The sequence below is a fragment of the Haliotis cracherodii genome, unplaced genomic scaffold (genome assembly GCF_022045235.1).
Source record: "Haliotis cracherodii isolate W230 unplaced genomic scaffold, xgHalCrac1.p SCAF_6, whole genome shotgun sequence".
NCBI classification, from domain to species: Eukaryota; Metazoa; Mollusca; class Gastropoda; order Lepetellida; family Haliotidae; genus Haliotis; species Haliotis cracherodii.
The window spans coordinates 14,461,277-14,485,041 of NW_027266319.1; the positions used below are offsets into that span (position 1 = coordinate 14,461,277).

General features: G+C 42.6%; 1 protein-coding gene across 1 annotated transcript in view; it reads left to right on the forward strand.

Annotated features, from left to right (window-relative positions):
• Positions 1–23,765, forward strand: part of LOC139446263 (protocadherin Fat 4-like) — a 50,406-nt gene that overhangs the window by 7,281 nt on the left and 19,360 nt on the right. The window contains exons 5-12 of the mRNA XM_071227615.1: positions 17–416; positions 2,608–2,801; positions 3,416–3,658; positions 4,820–5,076; positions 6,748–6,937; positions 7,778–8,824; positions 8,990–9,125; positions 9,912–9,982. Of these exons, the coding sequence (XP_071083716.1) occupies positions 17–416; positions 2,608–2,801; positions 3,416–3,658; positions 4,820–5,076; positions 6,748–6,937; positions 7,778–8,824; positions 8,990–9,125; positions 9,912–9,982 (2,538 nt within the window). The remainder of the gene's footprint in view (positions 1–16; positions 417–2,607; positions 2,802–3,415; positions 3,659–4,819; positions 5,077–6,747; positions 6,938–7,777; positions 8,825–8,989; positions 9,126–9,911; positions 9,983–23,765) is intronic.

Below are 23,765 nucleotides of genomic sequence, written 5' to 3' on the forward strand. Positions count from 1 at the left end.
ATTCATTCTGCTTCAGACACTGGAGCCAAAGTAACGGATGTTATGACGTTAGATAAAACGTCTGGGATACTGAAACTCATAAAGAGGATGAAGAACGCGGATTCCGAGCACTACAATCTGAAATTCACAGCAACCGACAGTGGGAGTCCGCCAAGGAGTGTGTCTGGCACCACCACGATTAAGATTCACAAGGTCCTACCTCAGATGAAAATGAATCAGTCTTCCTTTGAGGTAGAGGTATCAGAGGACAAGGCCATCGGAACGGTTGTGTTCACTATGCCAGATCAAGGACCGGGGAACATGACCTACGAGGTCATTGAAAAATGGGTCAGTGTGTTCAAAGCTGAAGGATCTAATATCAAGCTGATCAAGAAGTTGGATTATGAGGAAAATGAATACCACATGGTTAAAGTGAGGTAAAAACCTTTCCCGATCGCTGTTCTATGTTTATGTGTTTGTTGGTTATCGCCTCACTTAGCAATATTACAGCTGTGTGACGGCGGTCTGTAAATAATCGAGTCTAGACCAGAAAATCCAGTGATCACGAGCATCGAGCATCCACACAATTGGGATATTTTGAAGCCGCTTACGACAAGCAGTGTTTCCTGGGGACCTAAATACTGACCTGGAATCCCCACGTATGTCATTTGCTGTTCGATTTTTATGTTTGGTTTATTGTTTTACGCCGCACTCAGAAATATTCCATCGATATGACGGCTGTTTGGAAATAATCGAGTCTGGACCAAACACTCCAGTGATTGACATCATGAACATCGATCCACGAAATTGGGATCGATGACATGCTTCAACCAAGTCAGCGAGCCTGACCACCCGATCCAGTTAGTTGCCTCTTACGACATGCATAGTCGTCTTTTGCGGCAATCATGGGTTGCTGAAGACCTTTTCTACCCCGGATCTTCACGGGTTGATTATTTTTATGGATTCTGTTTTTCATGGTGAGAGAGTGACGTTAGTTCACCAAAGAGTATATGATCAGTTCTCCCACAGCGTGTCACTTTGATATGGGAAGAATTTCCGATGAGATATATGTCCAAGAAGTTTACCACTTTAGTCAAACCCGCGAGCATGGGAACGGTGTCTACAAACCAAGAATCATAAACAGGGCGGATCTGTTACACGTTCATTGGATTCTGGCACGTCTAAGGGACACGCCACTCTACTTAGCGACTGGGATTTCATGTATAAGTCGTAATGTAATGAAGAGATTAACTTATGACACAGTGGCATCTTATTAATCATGTGAGACAGGTCCGTAGTTGATGCCATGTGAAAAGAAACGCTCCAGCGAGTAGGGTGAAACCTTATAACCCACTATGTTAAAACAGTATGTTGTCACATCGTTATGTTTTAATGACGACGAAGTGTGCACTCAGGGCAAATCACACGTGATAATATTAATTGTCGGTGCAAGAGAATAACCAGCCTATATTTTCTGCCGAAACAGATTCCACTTGGCGTAAAGGGCAAATATTTGTGGAAATTTGTGAATGGCCCACTGAAAATAAGTGATGACACCAGGTGTTCGCGAAAGGTGTAAGCATGTCCTGCCCTACCGGTAGCTCTAGCCATTCATACAATCTGCATAAATGAAGTAAATATTTATTGCAGCTCAGCTTTACTCCCCGATTCTTGCTGAGGCTTGATATCACAACATACATAAAGTGCGGACCTGTTCCGTCACGGAAATCTCACATAGGTTTATCTGGTAGGGATATACGGGTTGTCATTCGCGTTACAGACATTGAAAATCGTTAATATATATGTATATTATTTGTTCCCCTAGTCATGTCAGATCTCATGCAGATGCATATTCCTTCAAGATCTCTACGTTTCTGCAACCAGAGAAAGAGTTGTCCCCTCTTATAAACTCAGAACTTTTGAATATCACTCGTTCGGAGTAGCAGCAGCTACGAAGTGTAATTCTCTGTCTGACTGTTTGAGATTTGCTGAATCTGTGGCAAAACTTTTTAAACTCTACTTCCACATCCCATATTCTCTTTTTCATTTTGTGTTGGCGCCATGAACACGTTGTCGTTATCGTTGTCGTTACAAGTGGACAAGTGATAAATATATCCCATGTCAGAATATATTCATTCTCATTGTAATCGTACTGGTTGCACACAATGCACCGGTTGCACTTTATGGATACAGGTCAAAATCATAGCCCTGGAACCTTAACTTTGTAGAAGCATTTCAAATCCAAACCGTTCTTTCAGCGGCACGTTTAGCTTTGAACTGGCGGATCTGGTATGGGGAAGGGGTGCAGCTCCCACAATTGTGAACTCCTTGTGTCCACCTGTGTCAGTCCTATCATGAGCGATAGAGATGAAAGTACCCGTGACGATCCGGGGTAGAATAGGTCCTCAGCAGCCCATCCTTGCCGTAAATTCAAATTGTCTGGTCCAGAGTGCGGCGTTAAACAACAAAAAACCCAACAAAAACAAACACTGCTTCAATATCAGGCAAGCTGAATGAGCCCCACTCCGCAGTACACATTGGAAACATCTCTTCTTAACGTATATATTTATGTGGTTCGCGTTTCTTTTGGCGGTAAGTACTGGTATACATATTCTAAAATATACACAGAGGCAGTACCGGACAGAGAGAAAGTACCCTTTCCCTGTTGGTGACGGTGACGAACGTGTTCGACGAGAAGCCAGCGCTGAAAGTGACGCCTTCAGCATCTCTGGCCGAGGAGAGACAGACCGGCAGCGTGGTCGGGGGGTTGTTCTCGGCCACAGACAAGGATAAGGAGGACACACTCAAGTTTGGGCTAGAGGGTAGGTAGTTCTTTTAACTCTCTGATTCAGAAGGGGGACCATCCATTTCATGTTCTTAGATGTGTGTGCGTTGTGGAAACCATCTAATCAACGCGTTGCTTCTATATAAGGCAATGGTGGGGTTCGCATCAAGTTCATGCACGGAGTGGAGCTTATTCAACTTGCCTGATATTGAAGCAGTGTTTTTGTGTGGTTTTTTGTTGTTGTTTATTTGTTGTTTAACTCCGCACTCAGCAATATTCCAGCTATATGACGGCGGTCTGTATATAATCAAGTCTGCACCAGACAATCCTCTGATTGACACCATGAGCATCGGTCCACGCAATTGGGATACGATGACATGTATCAGCGAAGTCAGCGAGCCTGACCACCCGATCCCGTTAGTCGCCTCTTACGACAAGCATAGTCGCCTTTAACGTCGAGCATGAGTTACTGAAGACCTATTCTAGTGGTCACAGCAATACGTGGCATTGTCTCATGCCGTAATTCCTTATTCTTTATTCATGTAGGCAATCGGTCCATGTTGCAACATCACACCATTTGTAGCCAGTTGACTGCGTTATGTTGAAAAGCAAACATTGCCATATTTTGTTTTTGATTCCTCGTATCAACAGGAGATGACAACAAGTATTTCAACATCGATGAAGCAAGCGGGAAGGTTACATTGAAACAAAGAATCGATTTTGATGGTGCCAGTGGAATAAAAGTGATCAACAAATTGACTGTGACCGTCACAGACAAGGGAACAAACAAGCTTAATGAGTCGTTGACGATCACAATCAACGATATCAATGACAACATTCCAACTTTTGAAGATATCATATTCCGCTTCAATGTCACAGAAAATGGAACTCAGAGTACGTATAAATTGTACTGTAACATATATCTGACTTTGTTTAATCTGTCCATCTAATCCGTCCATTATTTTCATAATCCATAATAAGTACAGCTTTCAAAACGTTTTCTGGTAGACATGTGAAGGACGTTTCACATGTGACGTATCAGTAATACAGATGCAATTCCTTATATGACCTACACCGTATTTTCCAGTGTTTTCTTCGGGTGAAACATTGACTTGTCTTTTCGTGTGTTTGTGATGGGTGCCAACTTATTGCGAACACTCGGTATCCTCCCTATTTGGTAGATATTTATAAACACGTGCTTAACACATGATATTGTTTGAATTGTACAATGGAGATATCCTCTCATAATTATGGAAATGTATTTGTCGTTATTATTTATTATTATAATTGTGATTATGGAAATGGTTTTGTCTTAAATCTGATTTAAATCTGTTTATACTTTTCATGAGGTGTTACAGCGCACTCATCCCACTATTTGGTGTGCTCGTTAGAATTTGAGGGCACTGGTGACCCAGTCGTCCAAGGCGCCGCGTTTTGGACGCAGAGTTGCGTCCCCTGGGCACGCCAAAAACCTATGATTGTGGGTTCGAATCTCGGTTCGATCCGATTATGTTTCTAGGTTTGTCAGCACCATACCCGTGCTCGTGGGTTTCACCGAAGTGGTAAACGTCTGAGGCCTGCATCACTTCGGGCTGTTCCCACGTCCAGCTGACGCGCACGGTTATAACTGGAATACTGTTACAAGCGGCGTTAAACCCAACCCACTCACTCACTCACTTTGGAATTTAAGTCTGCCCACAAGAAGAATACTTTCGACCTTTCTTGGAACCCGATAGAAAAGCAGTTGGTATTCAGGAAGCTCCCCTTGCTTTTAATTAAGACTAATAATACCCTTCTCATTATATGGATCCCCAGGTTTACTTTGAGATTCAAACTTTGCGTTGAGGTGTTCATGTTTTCATGTTTCTGCAGTTTACCAGTGCGAAAGTACATGTGACACTGGAATCATACCATAACAAAAGTTTTTCCAGGAAAAAAACAATTCTAAGTGTACCCTTCAGGCACCAGCAACCAATTTTAATCAATACGATTGTTAACGTGTCATTAGCACTGAAAACAAAGAATTTCGAACTCTGCACACATTCCTTTTAACAGCTCTGGAACTTGCAAACTTTACCATAACTGACGCTGACAGTGGCAACAGCGGGCAGGTGAACGTGACTCTCTCAAACACTGGAGGTGCAGAGGCGGGTGTGTTTACCGTGCAGGGAACGTCCCTGATGGTGGATGCATCCAAGGTCGACTACGAACAGCTGGAGGCACAGGACTTTGCTTATACCCTGACGGTGGAGGCAGCTGACATGCCGGATACAGGGAGGGTAAACACAGGGAAAGCCACTGTTGTTGTCGAGGTAGGTTCAGGGTACATACCTCATTATTGGTAGATAAGACACTGATTAAGTAAATAACGTTATGTGTTTTTCAAAGGACGAGATACGAGGAGTATCAAAAGTGATTTTAGCCTACATACGTAGAACTTCAATATTGTCGGGATCTTTAATTTATTTTTCAACATTGTCCCCTTGTACTTCAGTACAATTTTTAATTCCCATCTCATCTCCAGATCAGTTGTCCCTGCTTTGTAGGAGGCCAAATTCTAGTCAGCACTCCACATCTTGATCCTTGTTAAATCTCTGACCACGCAAGTGTCATTGTCATATCAGCAACCAATTCTTGTTCCTTGTTAAATCTCTGACCACGCAAGTGTCATTGTCATATCAGCAACCGATTCTTGATCCTTGTTAAATCTCTGACCACGCAAGTGTCATTGTCAATTCAGCAACCGATTCTTGATCCTTGTTAAATCTCTGACCTCGCAAGTGTCATTGTCAAATCAGCAACCAATTCTTGATCCTTGTTAAATCTCTGACCACGCAAGTGTCATTGTCAAATCAGCAACCAATTCTTGATCCTTGTTAAATCTCTGACCACGCAAGTGTCATTGTCATATCAGCAACCAATTCTTGATCCTAGTTAAATCTCTGACCACGCAAGTGTCATTGTCAATTCAGCAACCGATTCTTGATCCTTGGTAATTTCTGACCACGCAAGTGTCATTGTCAAATCATCAACCAATTCTTAATCCTTGTTAAATCTCTGACCACGCAAGTGTCATTGTCATATCAGCAACCAATTCTTGATCCTTGTTAAATCTCTGACCACGGAAGTGTCATTGTCAATTCAGCAACCGATTCTTGATCCTTGGTAATTTCTGACCACGCAAGTGTCATTGTCAAATCAGCAACCAATTCTTGATCCTTGTTAAATCTCTGACCACGCAATTGTCATTGTCAAATCAGCAACCAATTCTTGATCCTTGTTAAATCTCTGACCACGCAAGTGTCATTGTCAAATCAGCAACCAATTCTTGATCCTTGTTAAATCTCTGACCACGCAAGTGTCATTGTCAAATCAGCAACCAATTCTTGATCCTTGTTAAATCTCTGACCACGCAAGTGTCATTGTCAAATAGTGAAACAGGTGACAGTATCTAGGGGTCAGAATTGCTGAATAAGGTGTATTGGGTGTAAGTTCGTATCCACATTGAAACTAAAACTAGTGTAAACTGGAACATTGCCCTGATGGAGGAGAACACTTTAGTCGCAGGTTGCTGCAATGTTTTCAATACGTTGGTATACTATTCACATTCATAGTTGTTTCTCGTAAATGTGTGAAAAGGATGGTGGCCATAACTTTCTTAGTAGATATAGTTCCCTAAAACGATTTCCTTCTGGGAGACCCGAAGTGTTTCCACTCCATGGATTCTTGAATCTCCTGAATTGCGACTACATCTGGTTAACAAGGCATTAGAGATGCTCTCCTGCGTTGCATAAATTTCATCCGATGGTATTCCAGTGAATCACATCGGCCACCAATACATACTAAAATATTTAAAGGAGTTATAAATATTTAATGCCGCGTGACACACTTATTATGTTAACCTTTACTGGATAGTCAAAACTTTATTTTTTAACGATTACAACTACCATGCAACAAAATAATCTATTCTTTATTGAATACAGGTGCTTCCTGTTAATGAGTTTGAGCCGGAGTGGACAACCCCAAAACTGCAGGCAAACTCTTCCAATTTTCCGAACAAGAGCATAGCGGAGGATGTTCCTGTTGGAACCGTAGTGGAAACATTCCAAGCCAAGGATGATGACAAAGACAAAGATGGTTCTGTCGCCTACAGAATTGTATCCGTGAAATCAGGTGAGAGGTTGTTATTATCAGGGGGGCATGGGTGGCTCAGTCGTCAAAGATGCTGCGATTCGCTGTGCAGAGTTGCCTCCCTTGGGCAGGCCAGAAACCTATGATTGTGGGTTCGAATCCCGGTTCGCCCCGATTATGTTTCTAGGTTTCTCAGCACCATACCCGTGCTCGTGGGTTTTACCGAAGTGGTTAACGTCTGAGACCTGCATCTATTCGGGCTTTCCTCCCACATTAAGCTGACACGCCGCGATATAACTGGAATACTGTTAAAAGCGACGTTAAACCCAACTCACTCACTTCATCAGAAGCGCTTTCATTTGTTTTTTGTTTGTTTGTTGTTGTACCTCTGATGCCGCTGATAGCGACCTGAGTGTAAATTAAAATTTAGTTCAGTTCAGCCACCCGAGCCCATAAATAGTTTTGTTGATGTTTTGTTTGTTGTTTTACGCCGCACTCAGCAATATTCGAGCTATATGACGGCGGTCTTTAAATAATCCGTTCTGGACCAGACAACCCAGTGATTGACATCATGAGCATCGATCCACGCTATTGGGATACGATGACATGCATCAACCAAGTAAGCGAGCCTGACCACCCGATCCCGTTTGTCGCCTTTTATAATTACGACAAGCATAGTCGCCTTTTACGGCAAGCATGGGTTGTTGTCATCTTTGTCTTGACAATATCCGAGCTAAAGGGTTCCATCAAAGTGGTAGCAAACGTCTGCGAACCTGCCTCCTTTGGAGATTACCCGCATTAAGCTGACACGCCGTGAAATACCGTTCACAGTGGCGCAAAACACAACGCACGCACTCACTCATTTGTAATGTTGTATTACAGATACGGGAGAAAATGTGAGCAGCTTATTTTTCATGGACTTCTCTTCTGGAAAACTGACAACATCATCTCGACTTGATTATGATCATGAGACTGGTGGCTCCAACTTCTATGACATTGTAGTGCAAGCCACTGACACCGGAAATAGCGCAAAGAGCGTGGATGGACAAATAAAAGTCTTTTTAAGCGATCTCAACGACAACTCTCCACATTTTAACAAATCCATGTATCAAGTTGATGTAGCTTGTGACGTCGCTGCTGGAACGCCTATAACGACATTTGGTACAACTGACAGTGACGCTTCTCAGACATTGACGTACTCCATTGTGAAAGGCAGCAAGAGCTATTTCAGTGTGGATAACACAAATGGGACATTAAATCTTCAGAAGAAGCCTGATAAGAAGGGAGACCGGTTCCAGGTTGTTACTGTTGCGGCTTCAGATAGCGGCACTCCTGTACTAAAAACTGAAGCTCATATTGTTGTGAAATTCAGCGTCTGCAACAATAATTCTAGTGGTAGTGTCGGCGGCGGTAATGGGACAGGTGGTACTGGGGCTGGTGGCGCAGGTGGGACTGGGCCTGGTGCAGCTGGTGGTGTCGGTGGTGGTGGAGCCGGTGGTGTCGGCGGCGGTAATGGGACAGGTGGTACTGGGCCTGGTGGCGCAGGTGGTGCAGGTGGGACTGGGCCTGGTGCAGCTGGTGGTGTCGGTGGTGCTGGAGCCGGTGGTGTCGGCGGCGGTAATGGGACAGGTGGCACCGGGGCAGGTGGTGGAGCTGGAGGTGGTGGAGCTGGAGCCGGTGGTGTCGGTGGGACAGGTGGCGCTGGGGCAGGTGGAACTGGAGCCGGAACCGGTGGTATCGGTGGTGTAGGAGGCACCGGGGCTGGTGGTGCAGGTGGAGCCGGAGCCGGAGCCGGTGGGGCAGGTGGTGCTGGAGCCGGTGGTGCAGGTGGCGCCGGGGGTGGTGGTGGAGCCGGTGGCGCTGGTAGAGGAGGAGGAAGTGGCAGTGGTGGAAACGGCGGGTCAGGTGGCCGGGCTGGTTCTGGAAAAGGTGAGATAATCTCATATATTATTATCCCTGGGGAAAATGAAACGCTATAGTTCAATGGAATATAAAAAACCCACCAAAACATCAGCATCAGCTTACTCACACATCATTATAAGGTGTACATTACATACAGCACTGCATGTGATGAACTGATTTAAATTCTTCCAGGAGGATCTGGTGGCGAGGGATGTGCAACAGTAGATATATCGGAGATCGAGAACTGGGCTCTGAGAGGAGCGTGTGGTCTGCTATCAATAGGAGTGGTAGGGTCGCTACTGGCAGTATACAAAATGAAGAAAAGCAGGTACAGAGTTCAAACACCCGTAACATATAGGTGAGGTGAAGTGAAATTGGGTTTGACGTCGCGTCCAAGATTATTTCACTTATATAGCGACGTGCATGCTCGTGTGTGTGTGTGTGTGTGTGTGTGTGTGTGTGTGTGCTAGTTCGGACTGGTGCTGATTTATAGTGCTAGCTCATTAAGATACCATGACGTAGTTTAACATGAATACCCAACTCGGACACAGTATACTGACTCCGAGCCCACCAGTTCTTGTTTTAGCCCCTTAATGCCGAGCGCAAGAGAGGGTTACAACAAGTACCATCTTTTAACGTCTTTTGGCATGACGCGGCCGGGAATAGAACCCCGGACCTTTCGCTCGCCGGGCGGACGCTCTACCACTAGACCACGGAGGCGGTCCCGTGACCTATAGACTACAGTAACTGTACCATCATGACTAACAGTAGTTCAGTTCTGTGGATATGTAACTCGATTTTACCACAATTGTTTTTTGTCATACTTTTGAACATATATTGTTTACTAATCGCTCTCTTCAAGGATATAAAGTTTGAATACATCCTAGCCGAAACAAAGAATATACCTGACAAATAATTGGAGTGCTCCCATAGCAGTATACATGTTTCACAGGAAATGTACACGGAGGATCAGAGGTAGAATTCCGACACCAGGAACATATCACATGTTCTTTTTGTCCATGGACACTCTCCTCAAACAGATAAATAATGTTTTTCGTATAAGTACCTTTCTCAATTATCCATTTTTCCATTACCTTGTGTATACTGGTTCTAGGAACACGTCGCTTGTGACTCCAGAGGGTTCCTTCTATGACTCAGACTCGCAGGATGAGCATCCTGATCTAGGTAGGTCCGCTGTCATTAATGTTCCTGCACGATCTAGGTAGGTCCTCCGTCATTAATGTTCCTGCACGATCTAGGTAGGTCCTCTGTCATTCATGTTCCTACCAGGTCCAGATAAGTCATTCGTCAATAATGTTCCTACCCGATCTAGGTAGGTCCGCTGTCATTAATGTTCCTGCACGATCTAGGTAGGTCCTCCGTCGTTAATGTTCCTGCACGATCTAGGTAGGTTCTCCGTCATTAATGTTCCTGCACGATCTAGGTAGGTCCTGTGTCATTCATGTTCCTACCAGGTCCAGATAAGTCATTCGTCATTAATGTTCCTACCCGACCTAGGTAGGTCCGCTGTCATTAATGTTCCTGCACGATCTAGGTAGGTCCTCTGTCATTCATGTGCCTACCAGGTCAAGATAAGTCATTCGTCATTAATGTTCCTGCACGATCTAGGTAGGTCCTCTGTCATTAATGTTCCTACCCGATCTAGGTAGGCCCTCCATCATTAATGTTCCTGCACGATCTAGGTAGGTCCTCTGTCATTAATGTTCCTACCCGATCTAGGTAGGCCCTCCATTATTAATGTTCCTGCACGATCTAGATAGGTCCTCCATCATTAATGTTCCTACCCGATCTAGGTAGGTCTTCCGTCGTTAATGTTCTTAACCGATCTAGGTAGGTCATTTGTCATTAATGTTGCTACCTGATCTAGGTAGGCCCTCCATTATTAATGTTCCTGCACGATCTAGGTAGGTCTTCCGTCATTAATGTTCCTACCTGATCTAGGTAGGACCTCGATCATTAATGTTCCTGCGTGATCTAGTTAGTTCCTCCGTCATTAATTTTCCTATCTGATCTAGGTATGTCATTTGTCATCAATTTTCCCACCAGGTCTAGATAGGTCCTCCATCATTAATGTTCCTATCTGATCTAGGTACGTCCTCTGTCATTAATGGTCCTACCCGATCTAGTTAGTTTATTAGTTATTAATGTTCCTACCTGATGTAGGTACAATGTAGGTCCTCAGTCATTAATGTTCCTAACCGATCTAGGGAGGCCCTCCGTCATTAATGTTCCAACTGTTCGAGGTACAACTGTAGGTCCTCTGTCATTAATGTCCCTGCACGATCTAGTTAGTTTATCCATCATAAATGTTCCCACCTGATGCAAGTAGGTCCTCAACCATTAATGAGCCTATCCGATCCATGTCATTAATGGTCAGCATGATCTACATGTAGGCAGGGCCTCTGTCATTAATGTTCCTATCCGATCCATGTCATTAATGGTCTGCATGATCTACATGTAGGCAGGGCCTCTGTCATTAATGTTCCTATCCGATCCATGTCATTAATGGTCAGCATGATCTACATGTAGGCAGGGCCTCTGTCATTAATGTTCCTATCCGATCCATGTCATTAATGGTCAGCATGATCTACATGTAGGCAGGGCCTCTGTCATTAATGTTCCTATCCGATCCATGTCATTAATGGTCAGCATGATCTACATGTAGGCAGGGCCTCTGTCATTAATGTTCCTATCCGATCCATGTCATTAATGGTCAGCATGATCTACATATAGGCAGGGCCTCTGTCATTAATGTTCCTATCCGATCCATGTCATTAATGGTCATCATGATCTACATGTAGGCAGGGTCCTGTCATTAATGTTCCTATCCGATCCATGCCATTAATGGTCAGCATGATCTACATGTAGGCAGGGCCTCTGTCATTAATGTTCCTATCCGATCCATGTCATTTATGGTCATTATTTATCTTTTATCCCATTATTGGAGCTTACTCAAGGGCCCTCTATGAAATGTTATTTGAAATATTAATAGAATGTCCTTGCAAAATCCTACTTTTACACTGAACGACATATTGGTTGATATGCTTTTCGATTGTCTTTCAGTTGTGTCCAAAATGCCTCGAGGCCTAGCACCAGTGGACACCCAGAACAAAGGACTTGCTTCATACCTTTCTTTAGAATCTTTGGTGCGTGTTTACTGTAAATGAACTTGCTACGTAACTAACCCACACGCATTTAGTATTTAGCATATATAGGTATAACATTTTCATCATCATTGAAATATGCATGTGGTATTTATACAGATTCTTTTTCAGATTATACGTATTATACTAAAACATGAAAGTAACTGTGTTCCTGGTCCTATTTGTGAATGTTTAGAAGTACTTTGCTACTCTTTTTGTCCCTGAAGATTTGTAGTGTCAGAAGATGGACTTCCTAAAGATTTGTTATTTTCATTTTAATATTTTAACAATTCAAAATTTCAAATTCTGTGCACCAACATTTGTGATCTTTTCACACGCATGATGCTAAAATTATTTTCCTTCCCTGATTTAGATTTTTATCAGTTTGGGAGAAGTGTAAATAATATTTGAGGTGTGAATTTCTGTGCATTTAAATAGGGTCACACTACCCTGGCGTTTACTGGCATGTTGTTTGATTCATATCATCATTGTTAACGATACATTTATGACACCACAGTTACTTTCCTGCTGGAATATATACAACATGCGTGACGTACTGTACTGGATATACATGTATGTATTTGGTGTAATGATTTGTGAGTTTGGGTCAACGCCACTTTGAACAGTACTTCAGATATGCCACGGCGTATCAGCTAAATGTTGAAAGATATGCTGGCAACGGACCTAGGACTGAATCGGGGAATCGAACGAACAACAGCAGGTCCTGGAACTCTGCTCAACGTATTGCAGCGCCTGAGAGAACTGGACTCCCAGAGTTATTTGTCACTATATTAATTGTTAGATAGTGTGACACTGGATGTGTGTTTTCTATGACCAGCTTAATTTGAATGTGCTTGAGTTGTTACTGTTCCATCAGACGTAACCCCACGTGTTGCTCAAAAGAAGTTAATGATGAAATATACATTTTTGTAGATGTTTCAATTCGCGTTTACTGCATATTCGAATATGAAGGTCATGACTCTTAAATATATATATCTTCTTTTAGGCAAGGTTTGCTGTTATGCCCGTAATGGTTAGAAGAAGGAGGAAGTCGTTGTTATTTGACGTATTGACAATGATTTAACCGAACTTTGTGACCCTACATTTCTTTAAAGTATTTTAAAAGGCTCCATTTCCTTTTTTTACCACATGCTTATGATTATCTTAGCACTATAATAATTCCCACCTGGGGTTCCTTAGCAAAATATGTTAAAATTTTTACTTATTTTTGGTGGTCGATTTCTACATCTTTCTTACTTTTATATATCACTGGCGACCTGTTTAAAGGTTATTAATATTATGTTGCTGAAGCCAAAACACGCAAAAACTAGAAAAGTTCTCAAATATCAATCAAGCAGTATCCTGTTTCCTACACAAGAAGAACGGTCCTCCTAAATATCAATTAAACTGTATTTCGTTTCCTACACACGAAAAACAGATCTCTCAAATATAAATTGAACGGGTTTCGTTTTCTACACAAGAAGGGCGGTTCTCTCCAATACCAATTAAATAAAATAATGTCCCCTTTCATAAACAAGAAGAACGGTTCCCTCAAGTACTGATTAAACATTGATTCTGATTGTTGATTAAGGTACCACCCGCAACTGTCAAATCGGCCACTGGGTTGGACTACGATTCTTCTTCTTCTTCTTCTTCTTCTTCTTCTTCTTCTTCTTATTATTATTATTATTGTAGGGTGATTTGTATCACACCCAAGGACGCAATGCCAAGAATGAATTAACATTCTGTCAAGTTTGTGCTTATGACATTTACCCGCGTATGGCTCCCCGTCAGTGTGATCCTTAACTTTAGTTTAGCAGCATGACAAACCAAAAGTTCAACCAAATAATTTCCAAATGAAACTGTCCTGTCAATAGTATCATTTCCATGGCACCTTTCAAATTAAGCTGGTCTAACATTTTAATTTTTCTTTTTCAGACACTTGATTGATACTCTCAAGCTGCAGTTGGAATGATTTTATCTTGTGAACTGTACTCCATTGTCAGTATTGTTGTATGACTTGTACGCTATGCTACGTGTATGTACTTCCTGGACATGGGTATCAATCCAGACGTATGGTGCTTATTTCCATTGACGACAGTCAGAATTGACAATAATGCAAACGTTTACATTGTTTGATTTGTTCATATTGGTGTATCTTAGTATTAACATTCCTTAGATTATAATAAAATATTTTACCGGTACAAAACCTTCGGACGTTTATATTTTATACAAATAGCGTCCTGGCACTGAAGCTCACCTGGATATGTCAAATGTTTAAAATATTAAAGATGGCCACTTCACAAAATTTGCTGTCACCATTGAGATGGTGAGGTGACATGGGGTTTAACGTTACGTCCAAGATTACTGCACTTATATAGCGACGTGCATGCAAGTGTGCGTGCGTGCGTGCGTGCGTGCGTACGTGTGTGTTTGTGTGTTCGCGCGTGTGGCTGCTTGTACTTGTCCGGACTGATGTCAATATACACTGATAGTTCACTGAGATACCATGCCGCAGTTTAACATGAATACCCAACTCAGACACAGTATACTGACTCCGAGCCGACCAGTCCTTGTTTTAGCCCCTTAATGCCAAGCGCCAGACAGGGTAACAACAAGTACCATCTTTTAACGTCTTTAAATTTGTTATGACGCTGCTTGGGATCGAACGCCGGGCCTTCCGGACGCTCTACCAATAGCCCACGGAGGCGGTCCTGTCACCATGTCAAAATATTGGTTGTATATATACTGATGACTATCCATTAAAATTAGAGTCTTAATGGGATATTATCATCAGAAGATGTTGTGGCTGACATGCCGAAAACTGAACAATTGTGGGAACAAGCATGTAAAGTATCAGCTTCACGCACAACGGACAAGCAGACCATGATATAGGTTAACTTGAAACTGAGTCCGGTGAACTAAATCGAACTTGAATAAGTATTAATTCTGGATATGAGATAAAGTAAAAACAGAACTAACTAAAAACAAAATGTCATAAACTGGTCGACATGTACAGGGCCTAGTTGAGCTTTGGTAACAAAAAGAGATCAAATATCAGGGCCCACTTGCACAAAGCGATCATAGCGCTAAGACTATTGTAAGCCTATGCTAAAGTATGGGAGTTACCATATTGGCTGCTACTATTGACGTATGAATCTTGAAAGGGTGTTTTCAGTCTTTTAAGTTGAACCACTGCTCATGTTTATTCTTCTGATGTGATTAATATTTGAATACAGACTATTATTATCAGTTTGGGTTGGTTATTTAGAATTTTAGTCAAAGTTAGTCCTTGCAATTGTAAATAAAACGAATGATTTCAGTTCTACAAACTGATCGTATAGAGCAAGTCGCCTAATATAAGTTAGTCACCTGACAGTGCAGTTGGAATGGGAAAAACATTGAAGCACGCCAAGCGTCCATTGTTTGCGCTTATTCCTGTTGTTTAATAAATTAATATATTAATGACTTTGTACACGGAACCCTTCCCAACTCTACCCAGGAACAGAACTTGAATCTCACTCAGTTTACGACAGTCGAACCAAAAATACCTAAACATGTTTTAACCCTTTATGGTAGAAACAAAACACCATCATCGCCGTTGTCTATGACATTATACGAATGTCGTCCACGAATCAGTAACGTGTGTTATGTTATCCGTCGTAGTCTAGTTACGCACATGGACATAATCTTCTCCAGAAACAGTATCATTGGCATTATCAACTAGTCGATGCAACACAGGCAATACAACACGCTGGGCGGTACAACACACCAGACAATGGAAGACACTAGGCGATACAACACGCTAGACAATGGAACACCCTGGGCGATACAACACAGGCGATGATACATAACACTGGGCGAAATAACACACTGGGCGATACAACAACTTGGGCAATGGGACACCCTGGGCGATACAACACATTAGACAATGGAACACCCTTGGCGATACAACACACTAGACAATGGAACACCCGGGGCGATACAACACACTAGACAATGGAACACCCTTGGCGATACAAAACACTAAACAATGGAACACACTGGGCTATACAACACACTAGACAATGGAATACACTGGGCGAAACAACACACTAGACAAGGGAACACACTGGGCGAAACAACACACTAGACAATGGAACACACGAGACGATACAACACACTAGGCAATGAAACACACTGGGCGAAACAACACACTAGGCAATGGAACACCCTGGGCGATACAACAACCTGGGCAATGGGACACCCTGGGCGATACAACACATTAGACAATGGAACACACTGGGCTATACAACACATTAGACAATGGAACACACTGGGCTATACAACACATTAGACAATGGAGCACACGAGACGATACAACACACTAGGCAATGAAACACACGAGACGATACAACACACTAGACAATGGGACACCCTGGGCGATACAACACACTAGGCAATGGAACACACTGGGCTATACAACACATTAGACAATGGAACACACTGGGCGAAACAACACACTAGACAATGGAGCACACGAGACGATACAACACACTAGGCAATGAAACACACGAGACGATACAACACACTAGACAATGGAACACCCTGGGCGATACAACACACTAGGCAATGGAACACCCTGGGCGATACAACACATTAGACAATGGAACACCCTTGGCGATACAACACACTAGACAATGGAACACCCTGGGCGATACAGCACACTAGGCAATGGAACACCCTGGGCGATACAACACATTAGACAATGGAACACCCTTGGCGATACAACACACTAGACAATGGAACACCCTGGGCGATACAGCACACTAGGCAATGGAACACCCTGGGCGATACAACACATTAGACAATGGAACACCCTGGGCGATACAACACATTAGACAATGGAACACTCTGGGCGATACAACACACTAGGCAATGAAACCCACGAGACGATACAACACACTAGGCAATGAAACACACGAGACGATACAACACACTAGGCAATGAAACACACTGGGCGAAAAAAAACACACTAGACAATGGAACACACTGGGCGATACAACACATTAGACAATGGAACACCCTTGGCGATACAACACACTAGACAATGGAACACCCTGGGCGATACAGCACACTAGGCAATGGAACACCCTGGGCGATACAACACATTAGACAATGGAACACCCTGGGCGATACAACACATTAGACAATGGAACACTCTGGGCGATACAACACACTAGGCAATGAAACCCACGAGACGATACAACACACTAGGCAATGAAACACACGAGACGATACAACACACTAGGCAATGAAACACTCTGGGCGATACAACACACTAGGCAATGAAACACACGAGACGATACAACACACTAGGCAATGAAACACACTGGGCGAAAAAAAACACACTAGACAATGGAACACCCTTGGCGATACAACACACTAGACAATGGAACACTCTGGGCGATACAACACACTAGGCAATGGAACACACGGCGATACAACACACTAGGCAATGGAACACCCTTGGCGATACAACACACTAGACAATGGAACACTCTGGACGATACAACACACTAGGCAATGAAACACACTGGGCGAAAAAAAACACACTAGACAATGGAACACCCTTGGCGATACAACACACTAGGCAATGGAACACACGGTGATACAACACACTAGGCAATGAAACACACTGGGCGAAACAAGACACTAGACAATGGAACACACGAGACGATACATAACACTGGGCGAAATAACACACGGCGATACAACATACTAGGCTTTATGGCACACTTGGCGATACAACAATACTGGGCGATACAACACTGAGCGATACATTAAATTGGGCGATAGAACACACTAGGCAATAGGAAACGCTAGGCGATACTACACACTAGACAATGGAACACACTGGGCGATGCAACACACCAGACAATGTAACACACTTGGCGATGCAACACACTAGACAATGGAACACACGAGGCGACACATAACACTAGGCGAAATAACACACGGCGATACAACATACTAGGCTGTATGGTACACTTGGCGATACAACACACTGGGCGAAATAACACTGACCGATACAACAAATTGGGCGATCGAACACACTAGGCAATGGGGCACGCTAGGCGATACTACACACTAGGCGATACAACACACTAAGCAATAGGAAATGCTGGGCGATATAACACACTATGCGACACAACACACGAGGCGATAAAACACACTAGGCGATACAACCCACTGGGCGATACAACACACAAGGCGATACAACACACGTGGCGATACAACACAGTGGGCGATACAACACACTGGGCTATAGAAACACTTGGCGATACAACACACTAGGAGATATAGCACAATGGGTGATACAACACGCTAGGCGATACAACACACTAGGCGATAAAACACACTGGGCGATACAACACTTGGCGATACAACACACTAGGTGATAAAACACAGTGGGCGATACAACACACTAGACGATACAACACACTGAGTGATACAACACACTGGGCGATACAACACAGTAGGCGATGCAGCACAATGGGTGATACAACACACTGGGCCATACAACACACTAAGTGATACAACACACTGGGCCAAACAACACACTAAGTGATACAACACACTGGGCCATACAACACAGTAGGCGATGCAGCACATTGGGTGATACAACACACTGGGCCATACAACACACTAAGTGATACAACACACTGGGCCATACAACACACTAAGTGATACAACGCAGTGGGCCATACAACACATTAGGCAATGGAACACCCTTGGCGATACAACACACTAAGTGATACAACCCACCAGGCGCTACAACACACAAGGCAAAACATACACTGGGCGATACAACACACAGGGCGATACAACACACCAGGCGATACAAGACACTGGGCGATACATCACACCAGGCGATACAAGACACCAGGCGATACATCACACTAGGCGATACAACACACTTGGCGATTCACAAGCTGGCGATACAACGTACTAGGCGATACAACACACTGGGCCATACAACACACTAAGTGATACAACACACTGGGCCATACAACACACTAAGTGATACAACACACTGGGCCATACAACACACTAAGTGATACAACACACTGGGCCATACAACACACTAAGTGATACAACACACTGGGCCATACAACACACTAAGTGATACAACACACTGGGCCATACAACACACTAAGTGATACAAGACACTGGGCAATACATCACACCAGGCGATACATCACACTATGCGATACAACACACCAGGCGATACAAGACACCAGGCGATACATCACACTAGGCGATACAAGACACTGGGCGATTCACATGCTGGCGATACAACGTACTAGGCGATACAAGACACTGGACGATACAACGTACTAGGCGATACATCACACCAGGCGATACATCACATATAAAGCTGCCTAACATGAATACAAATATTAACCGTGTTAATTTCTTAGTATATTAGGACAGTTAACTTTAATTAACGTGTCAAATTAACGTTTTGAGCCGTGGTAGTGAAAAACTGTCATATGTTTTTAGCATTTCATCAAAACATTTTGTACGTGAACGGATGAGGGGAATATTGAAATTGTAATGCGACAATTCACACATATTTGGCTTATACTATGAACGAAAAGGCCACACGTGCAGGTATTAAGGGGACGGGTTGAACCCAACATTACACCGTTTAACCAGCGCAATCAACCTCGAGTAAGCAATTTGTTATTTTCCCACGCGACGCAAGCTGCACTTTCGTGACATCGCCCATCTTAGATTAACATTAGTACAGAATGTATCGACTTGTTGGGTCTCTCTATACGATTTAATTGGTAATTAAAAAATATTTTTTTTTATGATTTTAATCACCATGTTGCACATCACTTCTCTGCTACGTCGCTCAAGGTAAACACATCGGGGCATGGAAAAACAACAAAGTGAAACGAGCGTGTTCACACGGCCCGTTGAAATATCACATTATCAAACATGAGACAGATATTTAACTATGTTCTTGCCTGAGAAATGTATGTAACACGATATACCACACTAGTGGGAAGCAACACGACATACATATACCACACTGGTGGAGAGAAGAGAAAGTTTGGATAATGTATACATTTAAACGTAATGGTAAGGAAATCTGAGAATGATATAAATACACAAAATATAAAAATTGATGATCATGTAATGCTGCTTTAAAACATATAACTATATGACCCTAGCCTAATACGGAAAGAAAGTAAAAAGTGACGCATGTCTTAGACGTTTGCAAATTTCATGAAAAATGCGACAAAAAACATTCCATAACCATAAGAAATATGTACTAACAACAGGGTACATTTTTATATAATGAGCATGTCTTTATGAATCATTATCAAATATTGATAATGCAAGGTATTCGCGAAAGGTGGGCGTATCCTGCCCTACAAGTCACGTCCGTCACAAACACATGCACAGGCACATTAATTGTTCACTTGAAAACAAACAACCAACGAGAACATACCGTAAAATAGTTAGAATAGAGGAATTGCATTGGGCATCATGTTTGTCACTGATACGTCAAATTTGGAAATTTGTCTACGAAGTTCTGAGAAGTAGACTGAAGCTGCTTGACCATCATTCGACAAAAAGGGAAAGTTGAAGTCATCATTCTTGTCAAACTGTCTTGTGAATATTTTTTCAGGTGGGTAAAGGGAGGGAATGGGCTGGTTGATAGTTCTTGAACGATATACCTGAAGCTTATCTTCTTGACCTAATTCCCTTGTTCTGAGTTATGCTTATATGAGCAGAAATTCTGCAACGCGTGCATAAAGAAACAGATCAGCAAGGAGAGGAGAACAGTTGGTTACGGTGGGGAACTGTTGGCACTTGCCAAGTAAATGGCATATACATGTCATCACTGAGGAAATCCAACAGTTTGTTTTCTCTGTAAATTTCAGAGGATATTTTTCATTTTTGACAAATTGTCCTGAGATGTAACTGTATCTGTGGTCAACAAGTTTAGGGACAAATGCTCCATGGATAAATAAAACCCTTTCTATATTAGTGAGAAATCTCTGCATAAAGCAGAATTAATAGTACGATTCCGACTATATCATGTGCATCTGTTTGTGAATAACTATCAAATAGTGATGATAACAGGTGTTGGCTGAAAAAATGGCGATTTGTCGTGTGGAATAGTCACATGTATTGACATAATTGAAATTTCCTGAGATTGCAAAAACGTCAAGCACATCCTTTGACTTTTTAAAAATCCACACGGAAATCCTTTGCACGATTTCGACTACATCATTAACCGTTCAAAGCTCCGTTAACTAAAAATTTACTCTTTTCTAACTAGATTTACCTTTCATCTTAATGATAATTTTATTGCCTCCACGCAGGACTCCAATAACCTACAACATATTATTTTCAAGTGAATGCTGTATTGATATTAGTAGGTAACAGATTGAACAGTGGTCATGTGACCGAATGTTTTTACAGGGTTAGGTTATTGCTAATTGACCTTCAAATCTAGATTTAGATATAATCTTTTCTATATGTAAGGATAAAGAATGAGGATATTTCTCGCCTGCTGTCTTTACGAACAGCTATTGTTTGAAGCTTGTTGACTCAGCTGGGGTCGATGGTGGATGACCGTTGACTAATCCTCATTGGAGTCGAGAGAGTAAGGAGACTGCAAAACAAGGTGTGTTGACACATTGCGGAGAGTAAGGAGATCACAAGGCAAGGTATGTTTAGACATCAAGGTTTATGTAGAGAGTAAGGAGGCTGTAAGGCAAGATATGTTGACACATCATGGGTTATGTAGAGAGTAGAAAGACTGTAAGGCAAGGTATGTTGAAACATCCTGGGTTATGTAGAGAGTAAGGAGACTGTAAGGCAAGGTATGTTGACACACCATGGGTTATGTAGAGAGTAAGGAGACTGTAAGGCAAGATATGTTGACACACCATGGGTTATGTAGAGAGTAAGGAGACTGTTAGGCAAGGTATGTTGACACATCATGGGTTATGTAGAGAGTAAGGAGACTGTTAGGCAAGGTATGTTGACACATCATGGGTTATGTAGAGAGTAAGGAGACTGTAAGGCAAGATATGTTGACACACCATGGGTTATGTAGAGAGTAAGGAGGCTTTAAGGCAAGGTATGTTGACACATCATGGGTTATGTAGAGAGTAAGGAGGCTGTAAGGCAAGGTATATTGACACATTATGGGTTATGTAGAGAGTAAGGAGACTGTAAGGCATGGTATGCTGACACACCGGCTTTGTTCAGAATGCGTGATTGGGTTTTAGAACTTTTACAAAATATGCCAGTATATCACGGCGGAGGGAAGTCAGAACAGCTTCAACCTGGAGTATTTCGGCAGAATAAGGCTTAAGAAATCGGATAAGAGAGAATAAAATTTCGGAAAAGAAGCGTCACCACTTCATCACCGCCGAACGACATTCAGGTTGATTCAGGTTATTACATCACCTACCTAATTCCTACCATATGGATTGATTTCTTCCGTATACAGTTCGTAACAACACGAGTGAGTGAGTGAATATGGTTTTAAGCCGATTTTAGCAATATTCCAGCAATATCACGGCGGGGGACACCAGAAATGGGCACGCTTTAACCGCTAGGCTATCCGACCGACCCTGTAACAACATGATGGTCAAATTTGAGACAATAACATATACATACTTAATAATTCCTGATACAAACAAGGATCCGTGAAGATCCGGGGTAGGATAGGTCTTCAGCAACCCATACTTGCCGTAAAAGGCGACTCTGTTTGTCGTAAGAGGCGACTGACGGGATCGGGTGGTCGGGCCCACTGACTTGGTTGATGCATGTCATCGTATCTCAATTTCAATTCCGTGGATCGATGCTCATGATGTCAATAACTGGATTGTCTGGTCCAGACTAGATTATTTACAGACCGCCGACATATAGCTGGAATATTGCTGAGTGCGGCGTTAATCAACAAACAAACAAACGATACAAATGATGAGTAAAATTTGGTATAGAACAACCTTTCGAAAGGGTCATGACTGGCACCAGATAGTGCTATCTAATGTTAGGGTCAATTGAACTCATGAAACTGTTTAACCAAGTTCTAGTATGGACTCTTCTTCTTGCTACCGATATTATCGTCATGTTTTGGATTGAGCTGAGCCGTGTGAGTCACGTGATACCTCCTGTTGTGCGTTCCGAAGCTGAATAGGGGCGGTCGGGTGGCCTAGTGGTTAAAGCGTTCGCTCGTCACGCCGTAGACCCGGGTTCGATTGCCGACATGGGTACAATGTGTGAAGCCCATTTCTGGTGTTCCCCGCCCTGATATTGCTGGAATATTGCTAAAAGCGGCGTAAATCCACACTCACTCACTCCGAAGCTTAAAAAAGGAGGATAAAAACATATATAATGTTGTTTTCATAATTTCAACTCTCTTTATTTTTGTACAGTTGTCGCCTTTAATCTTTTCAGCGACTCACAGGAGCAGTCTGCCTCCTTTTTACAGTTTTCGAGTTCAACTTTAATCATTATTTGGGATGCGACGGTTGCCAATCCGAAGTCATGTGGGCTGTCTTGGATGGACAATTCTCATCTTCCTGGTAGAGAATAGTGGAGCTGGTAAGCATGTTATATCATAATATTTGAAACCTTTTATTGACAGTAAACGGAATATACATTTGAATAATTCCTATAGACGAGTGAGTGAGTGAGTGAATGTTCTGTTTTGCTGCAGTATTTAGTGGATCTTTACCAGCAGATTATGACATTTTCATTGATAACAGAAAATCAATGGAACC